Below are 22,703 nucleotides of genomic sequence, written 5' to 3'. Positions count from 1 at the left end.
TAGAGTAATAGTGAAAAACGGTAAGGGTCACGATGACGATAACGATGAAGGTGATGGTAACGGTAATGGTGACAGTAATGATCACGATGACGATGATGGTAATGGTCATGATTATGGTAACGGTAGCGGTGACAATAATGGTCATGATGATGGTAACAATGACGGTGACAGTGACAGTAACAGTAACGGTGATGGTGACGGTAATGGCAACGGTATTGGTGACAGTAACAATAATGCAAACAGTAACAGTAAAGGTAATGGGTGACAGTGACAATTACAGTGACGGTTATTGTAATTGTAACGGTGATGGTTATCGTAACGGTAACGGTGATGGTTATCGTAACGGTAACGGTAACGGTGACCGTAAAAGTATCGGTAACGGTGACAATAACGAAAACGGTGGTGATGGTGACTTTAACGGTGAAGGTAATAGTGATTGTAACGGTGATGATAACGGTGGCAGTGACGGTGATGATAACGGATGGTGTCGATTACAATGACTGTCACAGTAACGGTGATGGTGACTGTCACAGTAATGGTGATGGTAACTGTGACGATAATGGTGATAATAATGGTAACGATATCGAAAACGATAACAGTGACATTGATAGAAACAGTATCGGTAATGGTAACGGTGATGGTGACGGTAATAGTGACAGTAACAAATACGATAATGGTAACGGTAAGAGTAACGGTGAAGGTGACAGTAACAATATCGATAACGATGACGGTAACGGTGACAGTAGTGATTACGATAACAATAACGGTTACGGTAGTAGTGATGGTAATGGTGACGATAACGATAAAAGTAACAGTAACGGTGATGGTGACCGTAACGATAACGGTAAGGTTGACAATGACAGTGACAAAAACAATGACGGTAACGATAACGGTGACGGTGACGGTAACGGTAACACTAATGGTAATGGTAACGGTAACGATAATGGCGATGGTAACGGTAACAGTTACAGTAACTGACATTGATTGTAATAGTGACAGTAACGTTGACAGTATCAGTAACGGTGACGGTGACAGTAATATTGACGATAACGGTGACAATAACGATGACGGTATTGGTTATGATAACGATGATGGTAACAGATATGATAACGACGACGATAACAATGACAATAACAGTTATGATAATGGTAATGGTAATGGTAACGGTGACGGTAACAGTATTGATAATGGTGACAGTAAAGGTGACAATAACGATGATGGTAACGGTAACTGTAATAATAATTGTAACGATGATGGTGACGGTAAGATGATAGTAATGGTTACGATAACGGTAACGGTTACAGTAATGTTGACAGTAACGGTAATGGTGATGGTGACGTAACGATGACAATAATGGTTACGATAATGGTAAAGGTAACTATAATAGTAACGGTGAACGTGATAGTAATAGTATCGATAATGGTGACGATAACGATAATGGTAGCGGTGAGAGTAATGGGGACGGTAACAGTGACAGTAGCGGTGACGATAACGGTAACGGTAATGGTAACGATGACGGTAGTAGTGACTATAACATTGATGATCACGGTGCCCATGACCATGACGGGTACAATAACGGTGACCGTGATGGAGACGGTAACAATGACAGAGACGATCACAGTGACTGTAACGGTGATGGTCATAGTGACAGTGAAGGAGACTGTCACAATGACAGTCATGGTGATGGTCACGGTGACGATAACGATGACGATAATGATACTTATCATGGTAACGATCACAATAACGGTAATGGTGACGATAATGGTAACGGTGACGACAATAGTAATGGTAACGGGGACGGGAACGAGGACGAGGACGATAACAGTAACAGTGAGGGTAACGGTAACGGTGAGTGTATTAGTAACGGTAACAGTTACGGTAATGATAACGGTAACAGTAAGAGTAACGACCACTGTAATGGTAACGGTGATAGAAACTATTCTAATAACGGTGACTTAAACGACGATGGTAATGGTGATGGTGGCGGTAACGGTGACCGTGACAGTAACGATGACGATGACGCTAACGGTAACGGTAATGGTGACGGTCACAGTAACGGTGACGTTGATGGTGACAGTAACAGTAACAATAAGAGTTACGATTGCGGTAATGGTCACAGTCACGGTGACGGTAACAGTCATAGTAACGGTGACGGTAACAGTAATGGTAATGTTAAAGATAATGGTGATGGTGATGGTAATAGTGACGAAAACGGTAACGATATCGATGACAGTGATGGTAATGATGAAGGTGACAATGACGCGATAGCAATAACGGTATTAGTAACAGTGATGGTAATAGTAACGGTAATGTTAAAGATAATGGTGACAGTAACAATGATGAAAACGATAACGGTAACGGTTACCGTGGTAGTAACGGTAACCGTAATGGTGAAAGTAACAGTAAAGATGACTGTAACGGTAACAATGACGGTAATAGTGACAGTGATGGTAGCGGTAACAATCACGGTCATGATGACGGTAACGATAGCGATAACAATAATAGAAAGAGTAATGGTAATAGTAACGGTAACAGTAACGATAACGGTAACGGTATCAATGACGATAACGGTGACAGTGATGGTAACAATGACGGTGATAATGATGGTAACAGTGAAGATAACAATAATGGTAGCGGTGACGGTAGCTGTAACGATGACGGTAGCTGTAATGATGACAATAATGGTTACGGTGACAGTAACTGTAAGGGTAACGGTATCGCAGATGGTGACACTAACCGTAATGGTGACTTTGACGTTAATAGTGATGTTAACGGTAATAGTGACGGTAATGGTAACGGTGATGGTAACTTTGACGGTAATGATAACGATAACAGTAATAGTGACTGTAATGGTCACAATGACGGTAACGGTGACGATGATGGTAACGGTAACGGTGACAGTAATGGTCACGATGACAGTAACGTTGATGACGGTAATGGTCACGATGATGGTAACAATGATAGTAATAGTGACGGTAACGATAACGGTGACGGTAGTGGTCACGATGATGGTAACGGTGATGGTAATGGTCACGAAAGTGGTGACAATAACAATGATGGTAATGGTAATAGTGACGATTACGGTAACAACGACGGTAACGCTGTTGGTAACGGTGACAGTAATGGTAATGGTAACAAGGATGATAATGGTGATAGTGATGGTAGCAGTGACAGTAATTGTGATAGTAATGGTTACGATAACGGTAATGATAACAGTAACAGTGACGGTAATGATGACGGTCACTGTAACGGTGCCGGTAACGACGACGGTAACAATGATGATAATGGTAACTGTTATGATAACGATCACTTTAATTGTTATGCTTACGATAACAACAATGGTAACAGTGACGGTGATAGTAATGGTAATGGTAATGGTGAGGGTGATGGTGATAGTAATGATAACAATGATGGCAATGGTGATGATAGCGGTGACAGTAACAGTAACGATGACATTCACTGTAACGGTAATAGTAACGGTCACGATAACGTTAAACGATCACTGTAACAATGACTTAATAGTAATGGTAATGGTGACGATAACGTTGATGATGACGGTAACAATTACGGTAACGATTGTAGTAACTATTATAGTGATAGTAAGGGTAATGGTAACGGTGAAGGTGATAATAGCATTACAGTAACGATCAAGGTCACGGTAATGCTCATAGTAATGGTGACAATAATGGTTACGGTAATGGTAACGATGTTGGTAACAGTATCAGTAACAGTAATGATAACAAAAATGGTGACTGTAGCAGTAATAGTAACGGTGACAGTCACGGCAACGGTGACGGTAACAACAACAATAACAATAACAGTCACACCTTGGGTTTTTTTTTTTTAACTAAACAATTGATACTCAAATACAATATAAGTTCTCTCAAAGATATGGGGATACAAAAATTTAAATGTTGAGTTCCTTCTGGGACATCACCCAAGGGCCCAGGGACAGGACCAACCCCATATATATATATATATATATATCAGATATCAATGCTCCACAAGATACACGGTCAATATAATAATGGCTATTTTGGGACATCACCCAAGGGCAAGTCATACCCCGTGTCTTTTGGGACTCATACCCAAGGGAAAGAGCAACCCTATGTCTTTAGGGACTAAAACCCAGGGACAGGACCAATCCCATACACCCACATTGGAGTGTCTTCCTCGAGGGCTTTATGGACTTTCACCCAAGGACCGATGGTCCCACATAAACAATATATCAAAAGATAATGCTTATACCATCACATAAATACTTCCCACCAATCAATTCTCTGAATATCATCTATGATTATTCCATATCCTTTTGTCAATTCAACCACCTCATGAACCATTTCCACAACACTGAACCATGAATCTTCATACCAATATGCGTTCCAATCTCAATGTAACATTTCAACACAATAAACCGAGATGCAATGACACATTAAAACATTTTACAAAAGCATAGAAATGATATGAAATTTCCAATAAATGTTTCAAGAAAAGAAATTAGATACACTATGGGATAGCATAAAATTCCCTACCTTACACGGACTTTCCCTCTATGATTCTTCTATGTAGGCAATCTTTACCTATTACAAGGAACTGAAATGAAACACATAATTTAGACTTCCTAACGATGAAAATGTATACAATTTACAGTTGCTAATTTTGAATTCTAATATTCTCTAATCCACATGCCTACAGGTTTTCAAATCAAATTTGAATTGAATTAAACAATATTTACAATTCATATTAATATTCCCTAATTAATTACCAAACACTAATTGTTTTGATTTTTTTTCTCAAAGCCTAACCCATTAACAAATCCCAAGTGTCCAAATAACCTGATTAATCACATGTTTACTAATCTATTTTTCAATTAAACAACATTATACAAAGATTTATGCTAATCTTACCATTAATAAAATATTTAAGCTAAAATACTTTAATCCTTAATTAATTGTGATTTTTAACTAAAACATGTTTATAGCTAATGACACTTAACTTTTACACAAATTTCACCGTTAATTTGTTTCAACATACCATTAGGAACCAAAATAAACCAAAATTACTAAATTAAACAACTTGCTTACCTCAAATCTACACTTTCTCTCTCTAGATTCTCTCTCTAACCCAAGTTGCTGCAACTAAAATGGTGCAAAACGAGCTGTAGACCCTTATATAGGGCTCTCCATGCAGCCAAGTAGGAGGCAATCCACCCAAGTAGGAGATGGCATGCCACTTGGTTTCCACTAACTCCAACTTCCCAATTTTGCACTTTAGTCCTTCAAGTTATCAAAAATAAAACCCATAATTGCCCATTAGTCTTTTAGGTTTTCAAAACTATAATCTGCGCCTAAAAACCTAATAAGCATGGTTAATTCATTAACTAATCTCAATTAACCTTAATCAAACTTTAATTCATAATTAATCAGGATTAACACTAATTAAGCACGTTTAAAATTAAGTAATAAGATAATCGTTATTGCCAATTTAATTCATTAGAGCTAGGTATTATAATAACGGTAATAGTCACAGCAATGGTCACGGTAACAGTGACAGTAACGGTAATGGTAACGGTTTCAATAACTATTATGGTAACGTTGACAGTGACAATGAGAGTAATGGTAATAGTGACGATAATGGTGACCGTAATGGTGACGGTAATAGTTACAATAATGGTGAAGGTAACAATTACGGTAACAGTTACGGTAATGATTAAAATAACGGTTACGGTGACAGTAACGGTGGCGGTAACAATCATGGTAACGATTATGGTGATGGTAACGATAATGGTAATGATGACAGTGACAGTAATAGTAATGGTAACGATGATGCTAACGGTATCGGTGACGGTAATAGTAACGGTGACGTTAACGATGACAGTGACGGTAATAATGACAGTAACTGTAACGGTCAATGTCGTAGTGACGGTGACGGTAACAGTAACGATGATGGAGACAGTAACGGTAATAATAACGGTGACAGTGATAGTAACGGAGACGGTCACAGTGGTGGTAACGGTCATGGTCATGGTGACAATAACATTGATGATCACGATCACGGTACCGATTACGTTAACGATAACAGTACCGGTAACGATGACGGTAACAATAACAAAAAGAGTAACGGTAATGGTAATGGTCACGATGATGGTAACGGTGACGGTAACAGTAATGGTAATGGTGATAGTGATGGTGACGGTAACAGTAACGAGGACGGTAACGAGGATAGTGACGGTGATGGTAATGGTCACGATGATGGTAACGGTAACAGTGACAGTCATGGTCACGATGAAAGTGATGGTGACAGTAACGATGATGGTAACTGGAATGGTGATGGTAAGGGTTACAGTGACGATAACGGTAACAGTCACTATAATGGTTATGGTGATGGTAATGTTAACGGTAACAATAATTGTAACAGTAAGGTAACGTTGACAATAATGGTAATGGTGATAGTAACGGTAGCGGAAATGGTGACTGTAATGATGACGGTCACGATGATGGTAACGATGATGATCTAGGTAACAGTGACGGTTACAGTAACAGTAACGATAATGGTGACGGTAACAATAACAAAAACATTAACGATAATGGTAACGGTGATAGTGGTTGTAACAGTGATGGTAATGGTGATGGTAAGGGTAATGGTAACAGTGACAATAATAGTGACAATAACGGTGATCACAACGGTCACGATACTGGTGATGATGACGGTCACAATAATGGTAACGGTGACGGTGACTCCAATGGTAATGGTAATGGTAACGATAGTGGTGACAGTAACGGTGACACTGACAGTAACAGTGATAGTAATGGTTACGATAATAGTAACTGTAATGGTAGCGGTAATGGTAACAATAACGATGATGATAACAGTGACAGTAACTGTTACGATAACGGTGAGGGTCACAATAACGATGATAGTAACATTGACGATAATGGTGACAATTGCGGTTACGATAAATGTAACAATGACGGTAACAGTAAGAGTCACGGTAATGGTGACGGCAACAGTGATGATGATGTCCTAGTGATGGGAAAGTAAGGAACAAACAAATAAGTTTTGATAAAAACTAGGATGACATCTCCAACATGGGAAACTAAAGGAACTAAGAATGAAAATAGATAGAACCAAGAATGGCACTCTAATGATGAGCAATCAAAGGAACAAACGAATATGCTTTAAATGAATTAAGAATGAACATAGGATGGAGTCTCAATGATGCGAACAAAAAAAGAACAAAGAAATAAGCTTCAGATGGAATGTAGGATGGCATCGTAATGATGGGAAACCTTAGGAATGAACATAGATAAAGCCTAGGATGGCGTGAAATGATTAGAAACAAAAGGAATAAATGAATAAGTGTGGATAAAACCTAGGATGGGGTCCCAATTATTGGAAACCGATGGAACAAATGAACAACCATAGAACCATAGATAGAGCTTAGGATGACTTCCAATGATTGGAAATCAAAGGAACTAGCAATGAACCTATACAGAACGTAGGATGGCATCCCAATGTTTGGAAACCAAAAGAACTAAGAACTAACATAGATACAAATTACGATGGCGTCACAATGATGAGAACCGAAAGAAACAATCGACTAATCCTAGGTAGAACATAGGATGACATTCCAATGATTGGAAACCAAATGAACGAAAATTCAACATAGATAGAACCTAGGATGGCGTGCTAGTGATGAAAAAAAAAGGAACAAATAAATAAGCTTTAGAAAGAAACTAGAATCTAGGATGGCATCCCAATGATGGGAAACCAATGGAACTAAGAATGAACATAAGATGGTGTCCTAAAGATGAGAAACAAAAGGAAGAAACGAATAAGCTTAGATCGAACCTTGGATGGCTTAGATAGAACAAAAGGAACTTATAATGTGCATAGAGTGAACCTCTGATTACGTCCCAATCTTGAGAAACCAAAAGAATAAACGAATAACTATAGATAGAACCTACAATGACTAAGAGTGTACATAGTTAGAAATTAGGATGGTGTCATTACAATGAGAAACCAAAGAAACAACCAACTAATCCTAGGTAGAACCTAGGATGGAATCCCAACTATCGGAAACCAAAGGAACTAAAATTGAACATACATAGAACCTAGGATGACGTCCTTGTGATGAGAAAGCAGAGGAATAAATGAATAAGCTTAGATAAAAACTAGGGTGAACTCAGAATGAACATAGGATGAGTCTCAATGATGAGAACCGAAAGCAGCAGAGATATAAGCTTTAGATGGAAACTAGGATGGCATCCTAATGATGGGAAACCTTAGGAGGCAAGAATGAACATAGATTAAGCCTAGGATGGCGTGCTAGTGATGAGAAATTAAAAGAACATAGATAATGCATGGATGTTCCTAGGATAGCTTCTCAATGGTTGGAAACCAAAGGAACTTACAATCAGCCTATGATAGAGCCGAGGACGGGATCCCAATGATGAGAAATCAAGGGAACAAATGAACAATCATAGATAGAGCTTAGGATGACTTCCCAATGATTGAAAATCAGATGAACTAACAATGAACCTATATAGAACGTAGGATGGCATCCAAATGTTTGGAAACCAAAGGAATTAAGAACGAACATAGACAGAAACTACGATGGCATCACAATGATGAGAAACGAAAGAAACAATCAACTAATCCTTGGTAGAGAACATAGAATCACATTCTAATCATTGGAAACCAAATGAACAAAAATTCAACATATTTAGAACCTAGTATGGCTTTCTGGTGATGAAAAACAAAAGGAACGAAGAAACAAGCTTTAGATAAAAACCTTGTATAGATATTGGGATGGCATCCCATTGATGGTGTCACAATGATGAGACGCCAAAGAAACAACTGACTAATCTTAGGTAGAACCTTGGATGGCATCCCAACCATCGGAAACCAAAGTAACTAAAATTGAACATATGAACCTAGGATGACGTCCCAGTGATGAGAACAAAAGGAAGAAATAATAAGCTTAAATAGAACCTAGGATCACATCCTAATGATAGGACACTAAAGGAACTGAGAATGAAAATAGATAGAACTAAGATTGACGTTCCAATGATGAGCAATCAAAGGATGACATCCCAATGGTGGGAAACCGAAGGAACTAACAATGAACATAGATAGAAACTAGGATGTTGCCCCAATAATTAGAAACCAAAGGAACTAAGAACGAACATAGATAGGAACTAGGATGGCATCGAAATGAGGAGAAAGCAAAGGAACATATGCATAAGAATAGATAGGACCTTGGATGGCATCCTAGTGATGTGAAACCAAAGGAACTACGAATGAATATATATAGATTGTAGGATGGCATCACATTGATAACCAACCAAAGGAATGAAGAAATAAGAGCACATAAAAACTCAGATGATATCCTAATGAATGGGAACCTTAGGAAGTAAGAATGAACAAACATAGAACCTAGAGTGGCATTGCAATAATTGGAAACTAAGGAACAAATAATTTATCTTAGATAGAATCTATGATGACTATGCAATTGGAAACAAAAGGAACTATCAATGAACATAAACAAAACCTAGGGTGGCATCCAAATGTTTGGAACCCAAAGGAATTCAAAACAAACATACATAGAAGCTAGGATGGCGTCACAATGATGAGAAACTAAACAAATAACCTTGGATAGATCCTTGGATGGCTTCCCAATGATTCAAAACTAAAGGAACTAACAATAAACGTAGCCAAAACGTAGGACCGAATCCAAATGTCGGGAAACCAACGGAACTAAGAACGAACATAGATAAAAACTAGAGTGGCATTTCAACAATGAGAAACCAAAGAAACAACAAGCCAAGTAGAGGTAGAAACCTAAGATTGCATCTCCACGATTAGAAACTAAAGGAACTGACTTTGAACATAGATAGAAGCTAGAAAGGCATCTCGGTGATGGCAAACCAAAGGAAAAAACGACTAAGCTTAGATAGAAACTACAATGGCATCCCAATGAAAGGAAATCAAATTGAACATAGATCAAACCTATGATAGCATCCTAGTGAAGATAAATAGAAGGAACTAAGATGGGAAACTAAGGAAACTTAGAACGACATCTCAATGATGAGAAACCAAAGGAACTACAAATGAACATAGATAGAAACTAGGATGGTGTTGCAATGAGCATAAAGCAAAGGAACAAACGAATAAGCTTAAATTGAAGCTAGGATCGCCTCACAACGATGAGAAAGCAAAGGAAGAAACAAATAAGCTTGGATTCAACCTTGCGTGGGTTCCCATAAATTTTAAACAAAAGGAACTAAAATTAAGCACAGATAGAACCTAGGATGACATCTCAATGATTAGAAACAAAAACAAGAAATAAGCTTAAATAGAAACTAGGACGGCATCCCATTGATGGAAAACCTTAGGAAGTTAGAATGACCAATGATAGAACCTAGGATGGCGTCCTAATTATGAGAAACCAAAGGAACATACGAATAAGCTTAGAAGATAGTTCACAATGATGGGAAACCAATGGAACGAACAATGAACATAGGCCGAACTTAGGATTGCATCCAAATGTTTGGAACTCAAAGGGACTAAGAAAAAACCTAGATAGAAACTAGGATGACATAACAATGATGAGAAACATAACGAAATACCAACTAAACTTAGGTAGAACCTCGGATGGTATGCATACGATCAAACACAAAATTAACACAAATTGGATATAGATAGAACCTAGGATGACGTCCTAGTGATGAGAAATAAGAGGAACAAAGGAATAAACTTAGATTAAAACTAGGATAGTAACCCAATGACAGGTAACAAAAGGAACTAAGAATGAACAGAGATAGAACCAAGAATTATGGGCCAATGATGAGCAATCCAAAGAACAAACGAATTAGCTTAGACAGAACCTGGGATGGCATCTCAATGATGTGAAGCTAAACAAACTAAGAATGAAAATGAATAGAACTATGAATGGCATTCAAATGATGAGCAATCTTCGGAGCAAATGATTATGTTTAGATAGAACCTAGGATGACATCCTGATTATGTGGTGAAGGACGAGGGATACCCTAAACAATGCCCATAGTTGGAATGAAGATAATGAACGTCGTCAATGAACATTAAGAAGGGGGATTCACTAAAAAGACTCATAGAAAGGGCATGCCACAAACAAACTCTACCAAGAGGGATGCAGCCAACAAAAGCGGTAGTGCTAAAAAACCTCAAGAAATGGAGTTGCGCTAAACAAACTACTGGATGGGGATGCCCCACTACACTAAAGGAAGTGGGAGTTTTCTAAGTAATCCCTAGGAAAGGGTATGCCCTAAAAGAATTGAGGGAAGTTGGTTGGTCTAAACAAACTCTAGGAAAGGGAATGAATTAAAAATCTCCTGAAGACAGATTGTAATACCTAGCACCAATGAATTAAATACGCAATAATGATTGTCTTAGTACTTAACTTTAAACGTGCTTAATCAGATATTAAACTAGTTTAGTGTTAATCCTATTTAATTATGAATTAAACTTTGATTGAGGATAAGTGAGATTAGTTAATGACCTAACCATGCTTATTAGGTTCTTAGAGGCTTATTATAGTTATGAAAACCTAAAGGACTAATGGGCAATTATGGATTTAATTTTTGATAACTTAAAGGACTAAAGTGCAAAATTGAGAAGTTGGAGTTAGTGGCAGCCATGTGGCTTGCCACCTCCTACTGGGTTGCATGGTGAGAGGATCTAAAGAGAAAATGTGTAGATTTGAGGTAAGTAATTTATTTGATTTAGTAATTTTATTTTATGTTGGTTCCTAATGGTATGTTAAAACAAACTAACGGTAAAATTTGAGTTTGATTAGCTATAAACATGTTTTAGTTAAAAATCACAATTAATCAAGGACTAAAGTATTTTATTAATGGTAAGATTAGCATAAATCTTTGTTTAATTTGGTTTAATTGAAAAATAGATTAGTAAACATGTGAGAGGTTGTTTAGACACTTGGGATTTGTTAATAGGTTAAGCTTTAAGAAAGTCAAAACAACTAGTGTTTTCTAATTAATTAGGGAATATTAATATGAATTGTAAATATTGTTTAATTCAATTCAAATTTGATTTGAAAACCTGTAGGCATGTAGATTAGAGAATATTTTAATTAAAAATTAGCAAAAGTAAATTGTATAAATTTTCATCGTTAGGAAGTCTAACTTATGTTTTTCATTTCAGTTCCTTGTAATAGGTGAAGATCGCCTACATAGAAGAATCATAAAGGGAAAGCCTATGTAAGGTAGGGAATTTTATGCTCTCCCAGGGTATATCTGATTTCTTTTCTTGAAACATTTATGGGAAATTTCATGTTATTTCTATGATTTCGTAAAATGTTTTAATGTGTCATTGTATCTTGGTTTATTGTGTTGAAATGTGTTACAATGAGATTGGAACGTATATTGGTATGAAGATTCATGATTCTGTGTTGTGGAAATGGTTCATGGTGTGGTTGCATTGCAAGAAGGTTATGGAATAATCACAGATGATATTCAGAGAATTGATTGGAAGGAAGTGTTTATGTGATGCTACAGGCATTATCCTTTGATATATTGTTTATGTGGGACCATGGGTCCTTAAGTGAAAGTCCCTAAAGCCCTCGAGGAAGACACTCCGATGTGGGTGTATGGGGTTGGTCCTACCCTTGGGTATGATTCCCAAAAGACACGGGGTATGACTTTCCCTTGGGTGATGTCCCAGAATACTCATTATTATATTGACCGAGTATCTTGTGAAGCATTAATATCTGATATAAAAATTGGTGGGGGTGAGCAATTTATCAGTTGTGAAAGGATGGACAAGGAAAAGCAAAGATGAAACCAGTGTTTGACATGATTGCATCTTTATTAATGGTTATAAAATGTTTATCATGCATGCTATTACATGTTTTTTAAGGTTTGCTTAGGATGGTTATAAACTTTCCTACTGAGTTGTGAACTCACCCTATCCCTTCCACCTTTAGATGCAGGTCAGAAGACCTATGTAGGAAATAATGCTTGAGCATTACTTTATTGTGATTGGATGTTGTTTGCTCACATTCAAAGTGTTTTGAGGCTTTTCCTTCGTATTAAAGACTGAATCTTTTTGTAGGAATGATGCAATATATATATATATATATTTGTCAAGTACACTTGTAGTATGGGCTACCCGTAGTGAACCATGGGGTTTTGGTATATGTAAATTAATGTAATACACTTTTCTTCTATGAAACGAAACATATTTTGTTAACTAATAGTTATAAAGTTTAATACAAGATGTACTCTTTATTATAGGTTTTTCATATTCTCTTTTTGCACAAAATCATGCAAGAACTCAACATTTAAATTTTATCCCCATATCTTTAAGAGCACTTATACTGTATTTGAGTACCAATTATAAAGTTTGAAAAAAAAAAAAAGGGGTGTCACATGGATGACCTAAGAAACTAAAGCAACGAACGATGAACATAGGCCGAACCTAGGATTGCATCCAAATATTTGGAAATGAGAATCCAAAGGAACTAAGAACAAACATAGATAGAAACTAGGATGACATCAAAATGATGATAAACATAAGAACAACCAACTAAGCTTAGGTAGAACCTAGGATGGTATGGAGATGATCAGACACAAAATTTACTCAAATTTGATATAGATAGAACCTAGGATGACGTCCTAGTGATGAGAAATCAGAGGAACAAACGAATAAACTTAGATTAAAACTAGGAGAGTAACCAAATGATAGGTAACTAAAGGAACTAAGAATGAACAGAGATAGAGCTAAGAATTATGTTCCAATGACCAGCAATCAAAAGAACAAACGAATAAGCTTAGATAGAACCTAGGATGACAACTCAATGATGTGAATTTAAACAAACTAAGAATGAAAATGAATAGAACTATGAATGGCATTCCAATAATGAGCAATCTCAGGGACAAACGATTATCTTTAGATAGAACCTACAATGACATCGTAATTATGAGGTGAAGGACGAGGGTTACCCTAAACAAATCTAAGGAAGTGGGATGCCCTTAATGAAGGGAATTCTCTACACAAAATCATTCTACTAAACGGGATGCCCTTAAAAAGCCATTGGAAGAAGAACGTCGTAAATGAACATTAAGAAGGGGGATTCACTAACAAGACTCATAGAAAGGGCATCCCACAAACAAACTCCACCAAACAGGGATGCCCAATCCCAACAAAAGCGGTTGTGCCAAAAAAACAAGGAAATGGAGTTGCGCTAAACAAACTACTGGATGGGGATGCCCTACTACACTAAAGGAAATGGAAGTCTACTAAGTAATCCCTACGAAAGGTTATGCCTTAAAAGAATTGAAGGAAGTTGGTTGGTCTAAACAAACTCTAGGAAAGGGAATGGATTAAAAATCTCCATGAATATGGATGACCTAAGAAACTTAAGGAAGGGAGTCTACTAAGTAATCCCTACGAAAGGTTATGCCTTAAAAGAATTGAAGGAAGTTGGTTGGTCTAAACAAACTCTAGGAAAGGGAATGGATTAAAAATCTCCATGAAGATGGATGACCTAAGAAACTTAAGGAAGGGTGATGGACTAAAGTAAATCAAGGTAGTTTGATAGCCCAATAAACAGCAATGTCCTAAAAAAATAGAGGAATGTGAATACCCTAATAACACTCGAGGAAAGAGAACACCCTAAAGAAACACAATGAAGGGGAATACCCTAAACAAACTTAAGAAAATGGATGCCCGAAATTAACTCAAGGAAGGAAGATGTCCCAAACACAATGATGGGAAACCAAAGGAACAAACAATGAACATAGGCCAAACCTAGGATTGCGTCCAAATATTTGAACCCCAAAGGACCTAAGAACAAACCTAGATAGAAACTAGGATGACATCACAACAAAGAGAAACATAACAAACAACCAACTAAGCTTAAGTAGAACCTAGGATGGTATGTAGACAATCGGACACAAAATTAACTCCAAATAGATATAGATAGAACCTAGGATGACGTCCTAGTGATGAGAAATCAGAGGAACAAATGAATAAATTTAGATTAAAACAAGGATAGTAACCCAATGATGGGGAACTAAAGGAACGAAGAATGAACATAGATAAAACCAAGAATTATGGTCCAATGATGAGCAATCAAAAGAACAAACGAATTAGCTTAGATAGAACCTAGGATGGGATCTCAACGATGTGAAACTAAACAAACTAAGAATGAAAATGAATAGAACTATGAATAGCGTTCCAATCATGAGCAATCTCGGGAACAAATGATAATGTTTAGATAGACCCTAGGATGACATCCTGATTATGGGGTGAAGAATAAGGGATACCCTAAAGAAACTTAAGGAAGTGGGATGCTCTAAATGATGCCCTTAAGAAACTTCATGAAGGGAATTCTCTACACAAAATCAATGAAGGGGGATGCTCTAAGCAAATTTGACTAAGCAGGATGCTCTTAAAAAGCCAATGGAAGAAGAACATCATAAATGAACATTAAGAAGGGGGATTCACTAACAAGACTCATAGAAAGGGCATGCCATAAACAAACTCCACCAAACAGGGATGCCCAATCCCAACAAAAGCGGTTGTGCCAAAAAACCTCAAGAAATGGAGTTGCGCTAAACAAACTACTGGATGGGGCCCTACTACACTAAAGGAAGTGGAAATCTGCTAAGCAATCCATAGGAAAGGGTATGCCCTAAAAGAATTGAAGGAAGTTGGTTGGTCTAAACAAACTCTAGGAAAGGGAATGAATTAAAAATCTCCATGAAGATGGATGACCTAAGAAACTTAAGGAAGGGTGATGGACTAAAGTAAATCAAGGTAGTTTGATAGCCCAATGACTAGCAATGTCCTAAAAAAAAATAGAGGAATGTGAATACCCTAATAACACTCGAGGAAAGAGAATACCCTAAAGAAACTCAATGAAGGGGAATACCCTAAACAAAATTAAGGAAGGGGATGCCCGAAAACAACTAAAGGAAGGAGGATGTTTTGAACATACTCAAGGAATAGGGCATACCCTTAAGCAAACTCATAGGACGACGTCCTAATTATGAGAAACCAAAGGAACGAACAATGAACATAAGCTAAACCTAGGATTGCATCCAAATATTTGGAAGCCAAAGGAACCTAGGACATCATCCTAGTGATTAGAAACAACCAACCAACTAAGCTTAGGTAGAACCTAGGATGGTATGCAGACGATGGGACACAAAATTAACTCAAATTGGATATAGATAGAACCTAGGACGTCATCCTAGTGATGAGAAATCAGAGGAACAAACCAATAAACTTATATTAAAACTCGGATAGTAACCCAATCATCGGTAACTAAAGGAACTAAGAATGAATAGAGATAGAACCAAGAATTATGGTCCAATGATGAGCAATCAAAAGAATAAACGAATTAGCTTAGATAGAACCTAGGATGGCAACTCAATGATGTGAAACTAAACAAACTACGAATGAAAATGAATAGAACTATGAATGGCGTTCCAATGATGAGCAATCACGAGAACAAATCATTATGTTTAAATAGAACCTAGAATGACATCCTAATTATGGGGTGAAGGACGAGGGATACCCTAAACAAACTTAAGGAAGTGGGATGACCTAAATGATGCCCTTAATAAACTTAATGAAGGGAGTTCTCTACACAAAGTGAATGAAGGGGGATGCTCTAAGCAAATTTGACTAAGCGGGATGCCCTTAAAAAGCCAATGGAAGAAGAACGTCGGAAATGAACATTAAGAAGGGGATGCCCGAAAACAACTCAAGGAAGGAGGATGTTGTAATACCTAGTACTAATGAATTAAATAGGCAATAATGATTGTCTTAGTACTTAACTTTAAATGTGCTTAATTAGATGTTAAAACTAGTTTAGTGTTAATCATGTTTAATTACGAAGTAAATTTTGATTAAGGTTAATTAATAACTTAACCATGCTTATTAGGTTTTTAGGGACTGATTATAGTTTTGAAAACCTAAAGAATTAATGGGAAATTATGGATTTTATTTTTTATAACTTGAAGGACTAAAGTGAAAAATTGGGAAGTTGGAGTTAGTGGAAGCCAAGTAGCACGCCAGCTCCTACTTGGGTGGGTTGGTGGCAGGCCACATGGCTGCCACCTCCTACTTGGCTGCATGGAGAGCCCTATATAAGGGCCTTCAACTCGTTTTGCACCATTTTAGCAGCAGCAACTTGGGTTAGAGAGAGAATCTTGAGAGAGAAAGTGAACATTTGAGGTTAGCAAGTTGTTTAATTTAGTAATTTTGGTTGAATTTAGTTCCTAATGGTATACTAAAACAAATTAAAGGTGAAATTTGTGTAAAAGTTGAGTGTAATTAGTTATAAACATGTTTTAGTTAAAAATCACAATCAATTAGGGATTAAAGTTTTTTATTAATGGTAAGATCAACATAAATCTTGTTAAATTTAGTTTAATTAAAAAATATATATTAGTGAGCATGTGATTAATTAGGTTATTTGGACACTTGGAATTTGTTAATAGGTTAGGTTTTACAAAAATCAAAGCAATTAGTGTTTAGTAATTAATTTGGGAATATTAATATGTCTTGTAAATATTGTTTAATTCAATTCAAATTTGATTTGAAAACCTGTAGGCATGTAGATTAAAGAATATTAGAATTAAAAATTAGCAATAATAAATTGCATAAATTTTCATCGTTAGGAAGCTAAATTATGTGTTTCATTTCAATTCCTTGTAATAGGTAAAGATCGCCTACATAGAAGAATCACAGAGGGAAAGTCCATGTAAGGTAGGGAATTTTATATTATCCCATAGTGTATCTAATTTCTTTTCTTGAAACATTTATGGGAAATTTCATGTTATTTCTATGATTTCATAAAATGTTTTAATGTGTCATTGCATCTCGGTTTATTGTGTTGAAATGTTACATTGTGATTGGAATGCATATTGGTATGAGGATTCATGGTTCAGTATTGTGGAAATGGTTCATAGTGTGGTTGCATTGACAAAAGGATATGGAATAATCACAGATGATATTCAGAGAATTGATTGGTGGGAAGTATTTATGCGATGCTACAGGCATTATATTCTGAGATATTGTTTATGTGGGACCTTGGGTGAAAGTCCCTAAAGCTGTCAAGGAAGACACTCCGATGTGGGTGTATGGGGTTGGTCCTGCCCTTAGGTTTTAGTCCCTAAGGACACGAGGTTGGTCTTGCCCTTGGGTATGAGTCCCAAAAGACACGTGCTATGACTTGCCCTTTGGTGATGTCATAGTCATTATTATATTGACCATGTATCTAGTGGAGCATTGATATATGATATATATATATATATATATATATATATATATTGGTGGGGATGAACAGTTTATCGGTTGTGAAATGATGGACGAGGAAAAGCAAAGATGAAACCAACAAACACATGCATACATGTTTGACATGATTGCATATTTGTTAATAGTTATAAAATGTTTATCAAGCATGATATTATTACATGTTTAATTCAAAGTTATTAAGAGTATGCTTAGGATGGTTATAAACTTTCCTACTGAGTTGTGAACTCACCCCATCCCTTCTTTAGATTCAGGTCAGAAGGCCTATGCAAGAAATAATGCTTAAGCATTGCTTTACTATGATTGGATGCTCTTTGCTTGCGTTGATAGTGTTTCAAGGCTTTGCCTTTGTATTACAGACTGAATCTTTTGTAGGAATGATGTATATATATATATTTGTTAGGTACACTTGTAGTATGGGCTACCCGTAGTGAACCATTGGGTTTTGGTATATGTAAATTAATGTAGTATAAGTTTCTTTTGTGAAACGAAACATATTTTGTTAATTTATAGTTACGAAGTTTAATACAAGATGCACTCTTTATAACAGGTTTTGCATATCCTCCTTTTGCACAAAATCAAGAAGGAACTCAGCATTTAAATTTTGGTATCCCCATATTTTTTAGAGCACTTATATTGTATTTGAGTACCAATTGTTTAGTTAAAAACAAAAAACCCGGGGTGTGACAGATGTCTTGAACATACTCAAGGAATAGTGCATACCCTTAAATAAACTCATAGGATGGCGTCCTAATTATGAGAAACCAAAGAAACGAACAATGAACATAGACCGAACCTAGGATTGCATCCAAATGTGTGAAACCCAAAGGAACTAAAAACAAACCTAGATGGAAACTAGGATGACATCACAATGATGAGAAACATAACAAACAACCAACTAAGGTTAGGTAGAACCTAGGATAGTATGCAGATGATCGGAAACAAGATTAACTCAAATTGGATATAGATAGAACCTAGGATGACATCCTAGTGATGAGAAATCAGAGGAACAAATGAATAAACTTATATTAAAACTAGGATAGTAAGCCAATGACGGATAACTAAAGGAACTAAGAATGAAGAGAGATAGAACCAAGAATTATGGTCCAACGATGAGCACTCAAAAGAACAAACGAATTAGCTAAGATAGAACCTAGGATGGGATCTCAATGATGTGAAACTAAACAAACTAAGAATGAAAATGAATAGTAGTATGAATGGTGTTCCAATGATGAGCAATCTCCAGAACAAATGATTATGTTTAGATAAAACCTAGGATGACATCCTGATTATGGCATGAAGGACGAGGGATACCCTAAATAAACTTAAGGAAGTGGGATGCCCTAAACGATGCCCTTAATAAACTTAATGAAGGGAAATCTCTAAACAAAGTCAAGGAAGGGGGATGCTCTAATCAAATTTGAGTAGGCGGGATGCCCTTCAAAAGCCAATGGAAGCTGAACATCATAAATGAACATTAAGAAGGGGGATTCACTAACAAGACTCATAGAAAGGGCATGCCACAAACAAACTCCACCAAACAGGGAGACCCGATCCCATCAAAAGCGGTTGCGCTAAACAGACTACTGGATGGGGATGTCTTACTACACTAAAGGAAGTGGGAGTTTGCAAGTAATCCCTAGGAAAGGGTATGTGCTAAAAGAATTGAACGAAGGTTGGTTGTCTAAACAAACTCTAGGAAAGGAAATGAATTAAAAATCTCCATGAAGATGGATGACCTAAGAAACTAAAGGAAGGGTGATGGACTAAAGTAAATCAAGGTAGTTTGATAGCCCAATGAACTGGAATGTTCTTAAAAAATTGAGGAATGGGAATACCCTAATAACACTTAAGGAAAGAGGATGCCCTAAATAAACTCAATGAAGGGGAATACCATAAACAAACTTAAGGGGATGCCCGAAAACAACTCATGGAAGGAGGATGTCCTGAACATACTCAAGGAATAGTGCAAACCCTTAAACAAACTCATAGGATGGCGTCCTAATTATGAGAAACCAAAGGAACATACGAATAAGTTTACATAGTTCACAATGATGAGAAACCAAATAATAAGCTTAGATAGTTCACAATGATGGGAAACCAAATAAACGAACAATGAACATAGGTCGAACCTAGGATTGTATCCAAATGTGTGGAACCCAAAGGAACTAAAAATAAACCTAGATAGAAACTAGGATGACATCACAATGATGAGAAACATAACAAACAACCAACTAAGCTTAGGTAGAACCTAGGATGGTATGCAGACAATCGGACACAAAATTAACTCAAATTGGATATAGAGAGAACCTAGGATGACGTCCTAGTGATGAGAAATCAGAGGAACCAACGAAGAAACTTATATTAAAACAAGGATAGTAACGCAATGACGGGGAACTAAAGGAACGAAGAATGAACATAGATAAAACCAAGAATTATGGTCCAATGATGAGCAATCAAAAGAACAAACGAATTAGCTTAGATAGAACCTAGGATGGGATCTCAACGATGTGAAACTAAACAAACTAAGAATGAAAATGAATAGAACTATGAATGGCATTCCAATCATGAGCAATCTCGGGAACAAATGATTATGTTTAGATAGACCCTAGGATGACATCCTGATTATGGGGTGAAGAACAAGGGATACCCTAAACAAACTTAAGGAAGTGGGATGCTCTAAATGATGCCCTTAATAAACTTAATGAAGGGAATTCTCTAAATAGAGTCAAGGAAGGGGGATGTTCTAAGCCAATTCAAGTAAGCGAGATCCCCTTAAAAAGCCAATGGAAGAAGAACGTTGTAAATGAACATTAAGAAGGGGGATTCACTAATAAGACTCATAGAAAGGGCATGCCACAAACAAACTCTACCAAGGGGGATGCCCAATCCCAACAAAAGCAGTTGTGCTAAAAAACCTCAAGAAATGGAGTTGCGCTAAACAAACTACTAGATAGGGATGCTCTACTACACTAAAGGAAGTGGGAGTCTACTAAGTAATCCCTAGGAAATGGTATGTGCTAAAAGAATTGAAGGAAGGTTAGTTGGTCTAAACAAACTCTAGGAAAGGGAATGAATTAAAAATCTCTATGAAGATGGATGACCTAAGAAACTGAAGGAAGGGTGATGGACTAATGTAAATCAAGGTAGTTTGATAGCCCAATGAACAGGACTGTCCTAAAAAATATAGAGGAATGGGAATACCCTAATAACACTCGAGGAAAGAGGATGCCCTAAATAAACTCAATGAAAGGGAATACCCTAAACAAACCTAAGGAAGGGGATGCCCGAAAAAACCTCAAATAAGGAGGATGTCCTGAACATACTCAAGGAATAGGGCATACCCTTAAACAAACTCAAGAAAGAGGGGTGTGCTAAACATACTCAAGGATGGGGGCATAACCTAAACAAATGCAAAGAATAGGAATTCTACTAAGAAGGAAGAGATGCCTTAATAACATTGAAGAAAAGGGGATGATGTAAACATTGATAAGGAAGGTGAATGCCAGAAATTAACTGAATGAAAGGGGATGTCTTAAAGAAAATAATGGAAAAAGATGCCTTAATAAGACTCGATGAAATCACATTCCCTAAATGAACTCAAGGAAGGTACATGCATTAAAGAAACACAAAATATGAGGTTGCCCTAAATAAACTCAATGATGGAGGATGCCCTAAACAAACTAAAAAAAAAGGCGTTGCCATTAGGAAACTCATGGAAGGGGAATGCGCTAATAAGACTCAAGGATGGGGGTTGCCTTAAACATAATCAAATGAGGAGGATGCCATAAGTAACTCTAAGAATCGGGTTGCCCTAAACAAACTCTAGGAAGGGGGATGCACTAAAAAAATTCTCATAGAAGAGGGCACAAACAGTAAACAAACTCAAGGAATAGATATTCTATAAAGAAACTAAGGGATAGTGGGACGTCTTAATGTGACTCAAGGAAGGGGGATGCCCTAAACAAATATATGGAAGGAGAATGTTGTAAACAAACTCAAAGAAGGGGATGTGCTAACAAGACTCAATGAAGCATGAGCTGAAGAAACTCAAAGAAGGGGGATTCTCTAAACAAAATTTGGGAAGGGGATGACATTAACAAACTCAAGGAAGGGGGATGCTTTAAACAAACTCTTGGAAAGGGAATGAATTACAAAATCTCCATGGAAAAGAATGACCTAAGAAACTAAAGCAAGGGTGACGCCCTAATGTAACTCAAGGGAGTGAGATGGCCTAAGGAAATTCAAGGAACATGGATGCACAAAACAAACTAAAGGAAGGGGATACCCTAAACAAACTATAGGAAAGCGGATGCCCTAAACAAACTCTAAGAAGGGAAATGCCCTAAGCAAACTCAACAAAGAGAGATGTGCCAAAA

General features: G+C 36.9%; 3 protein-coding genes across 3 annotated transcripts; 2 read left to right on the top strand and 1 right to left on the bottom strand.

Annotated features, from left to right (window-relative positions):
- The first annotated feature begins 306 nt into the window (after positions 1-306).
- On the top strand, positions 307-4,602 carry LOC117924723 (uncharacterized protein DDB_G0290685-like). The gene is made up of 6 exons (XM_034843445.1): positions 307-910; positions 966-1,262; positions 1,375-2,250; positions 2,319-3,504; positions 3,583-3,796; positions 4,570-4,602. The coding sequence occupies exons 1-6, from the start codon at positions 307-309 to the stop codon at positions 4,600-4,602; spliced, it is 3,210 nt and encodes a 1,069-aa protein (XP_034699336.1).
- An 871-nt stretch (positions 4,603-5,473) lies between these two features.
- LOC117924722 (putative uncharacterized membrane protein YMR173W-A) lies at positions 5,474-6,277 on the bottom strand. The gene has a single exon (XM_034843444.1). It carries the CDS (start codon positions 6,275-6,277, stop codon positions 5,474-5,476), a length of 804 nt encoding a protein of 267 aa, XP_034699335.1.
- LOC117924721 (N66 matrix protein-like) lies at positions 6,276-7,041 on the top strand. Its single transcript, XM_034843443.1, has 2 exons — positions 6,276-6,391; positions 6,453-7,041. The coding sequence occupies exons 1-2, from the start codon at positions 6,276-6,278 to the stop codon at positions 7,039-7,041; spliced, it is 705 nt and encodes a 234-aa protein (XP_034699334.1).
- Positions 7,042-22,703: the final 15,662 nt, after the last annotated feature.

This window comes from Vitis riparia, chromosome 11 (genome assembly GCF_004353265.1).
Source record: "Vitis riparia cultivar Riparia Gloire de Montpellier isolate 1030 chromosome 11, EGFV_Vit.rip_1.0, whole genome shotgun sequence".
NCBI classification, from domain to species: Eukaryota; Viridiplantae; Streptophyta; class Magnoliopsida; order Vitales; family Vitaceae; genus Vitis; species Vitis riparia.
This window is presented reverse-complemented; position numbering and strand designations above follow the sequence as displayed.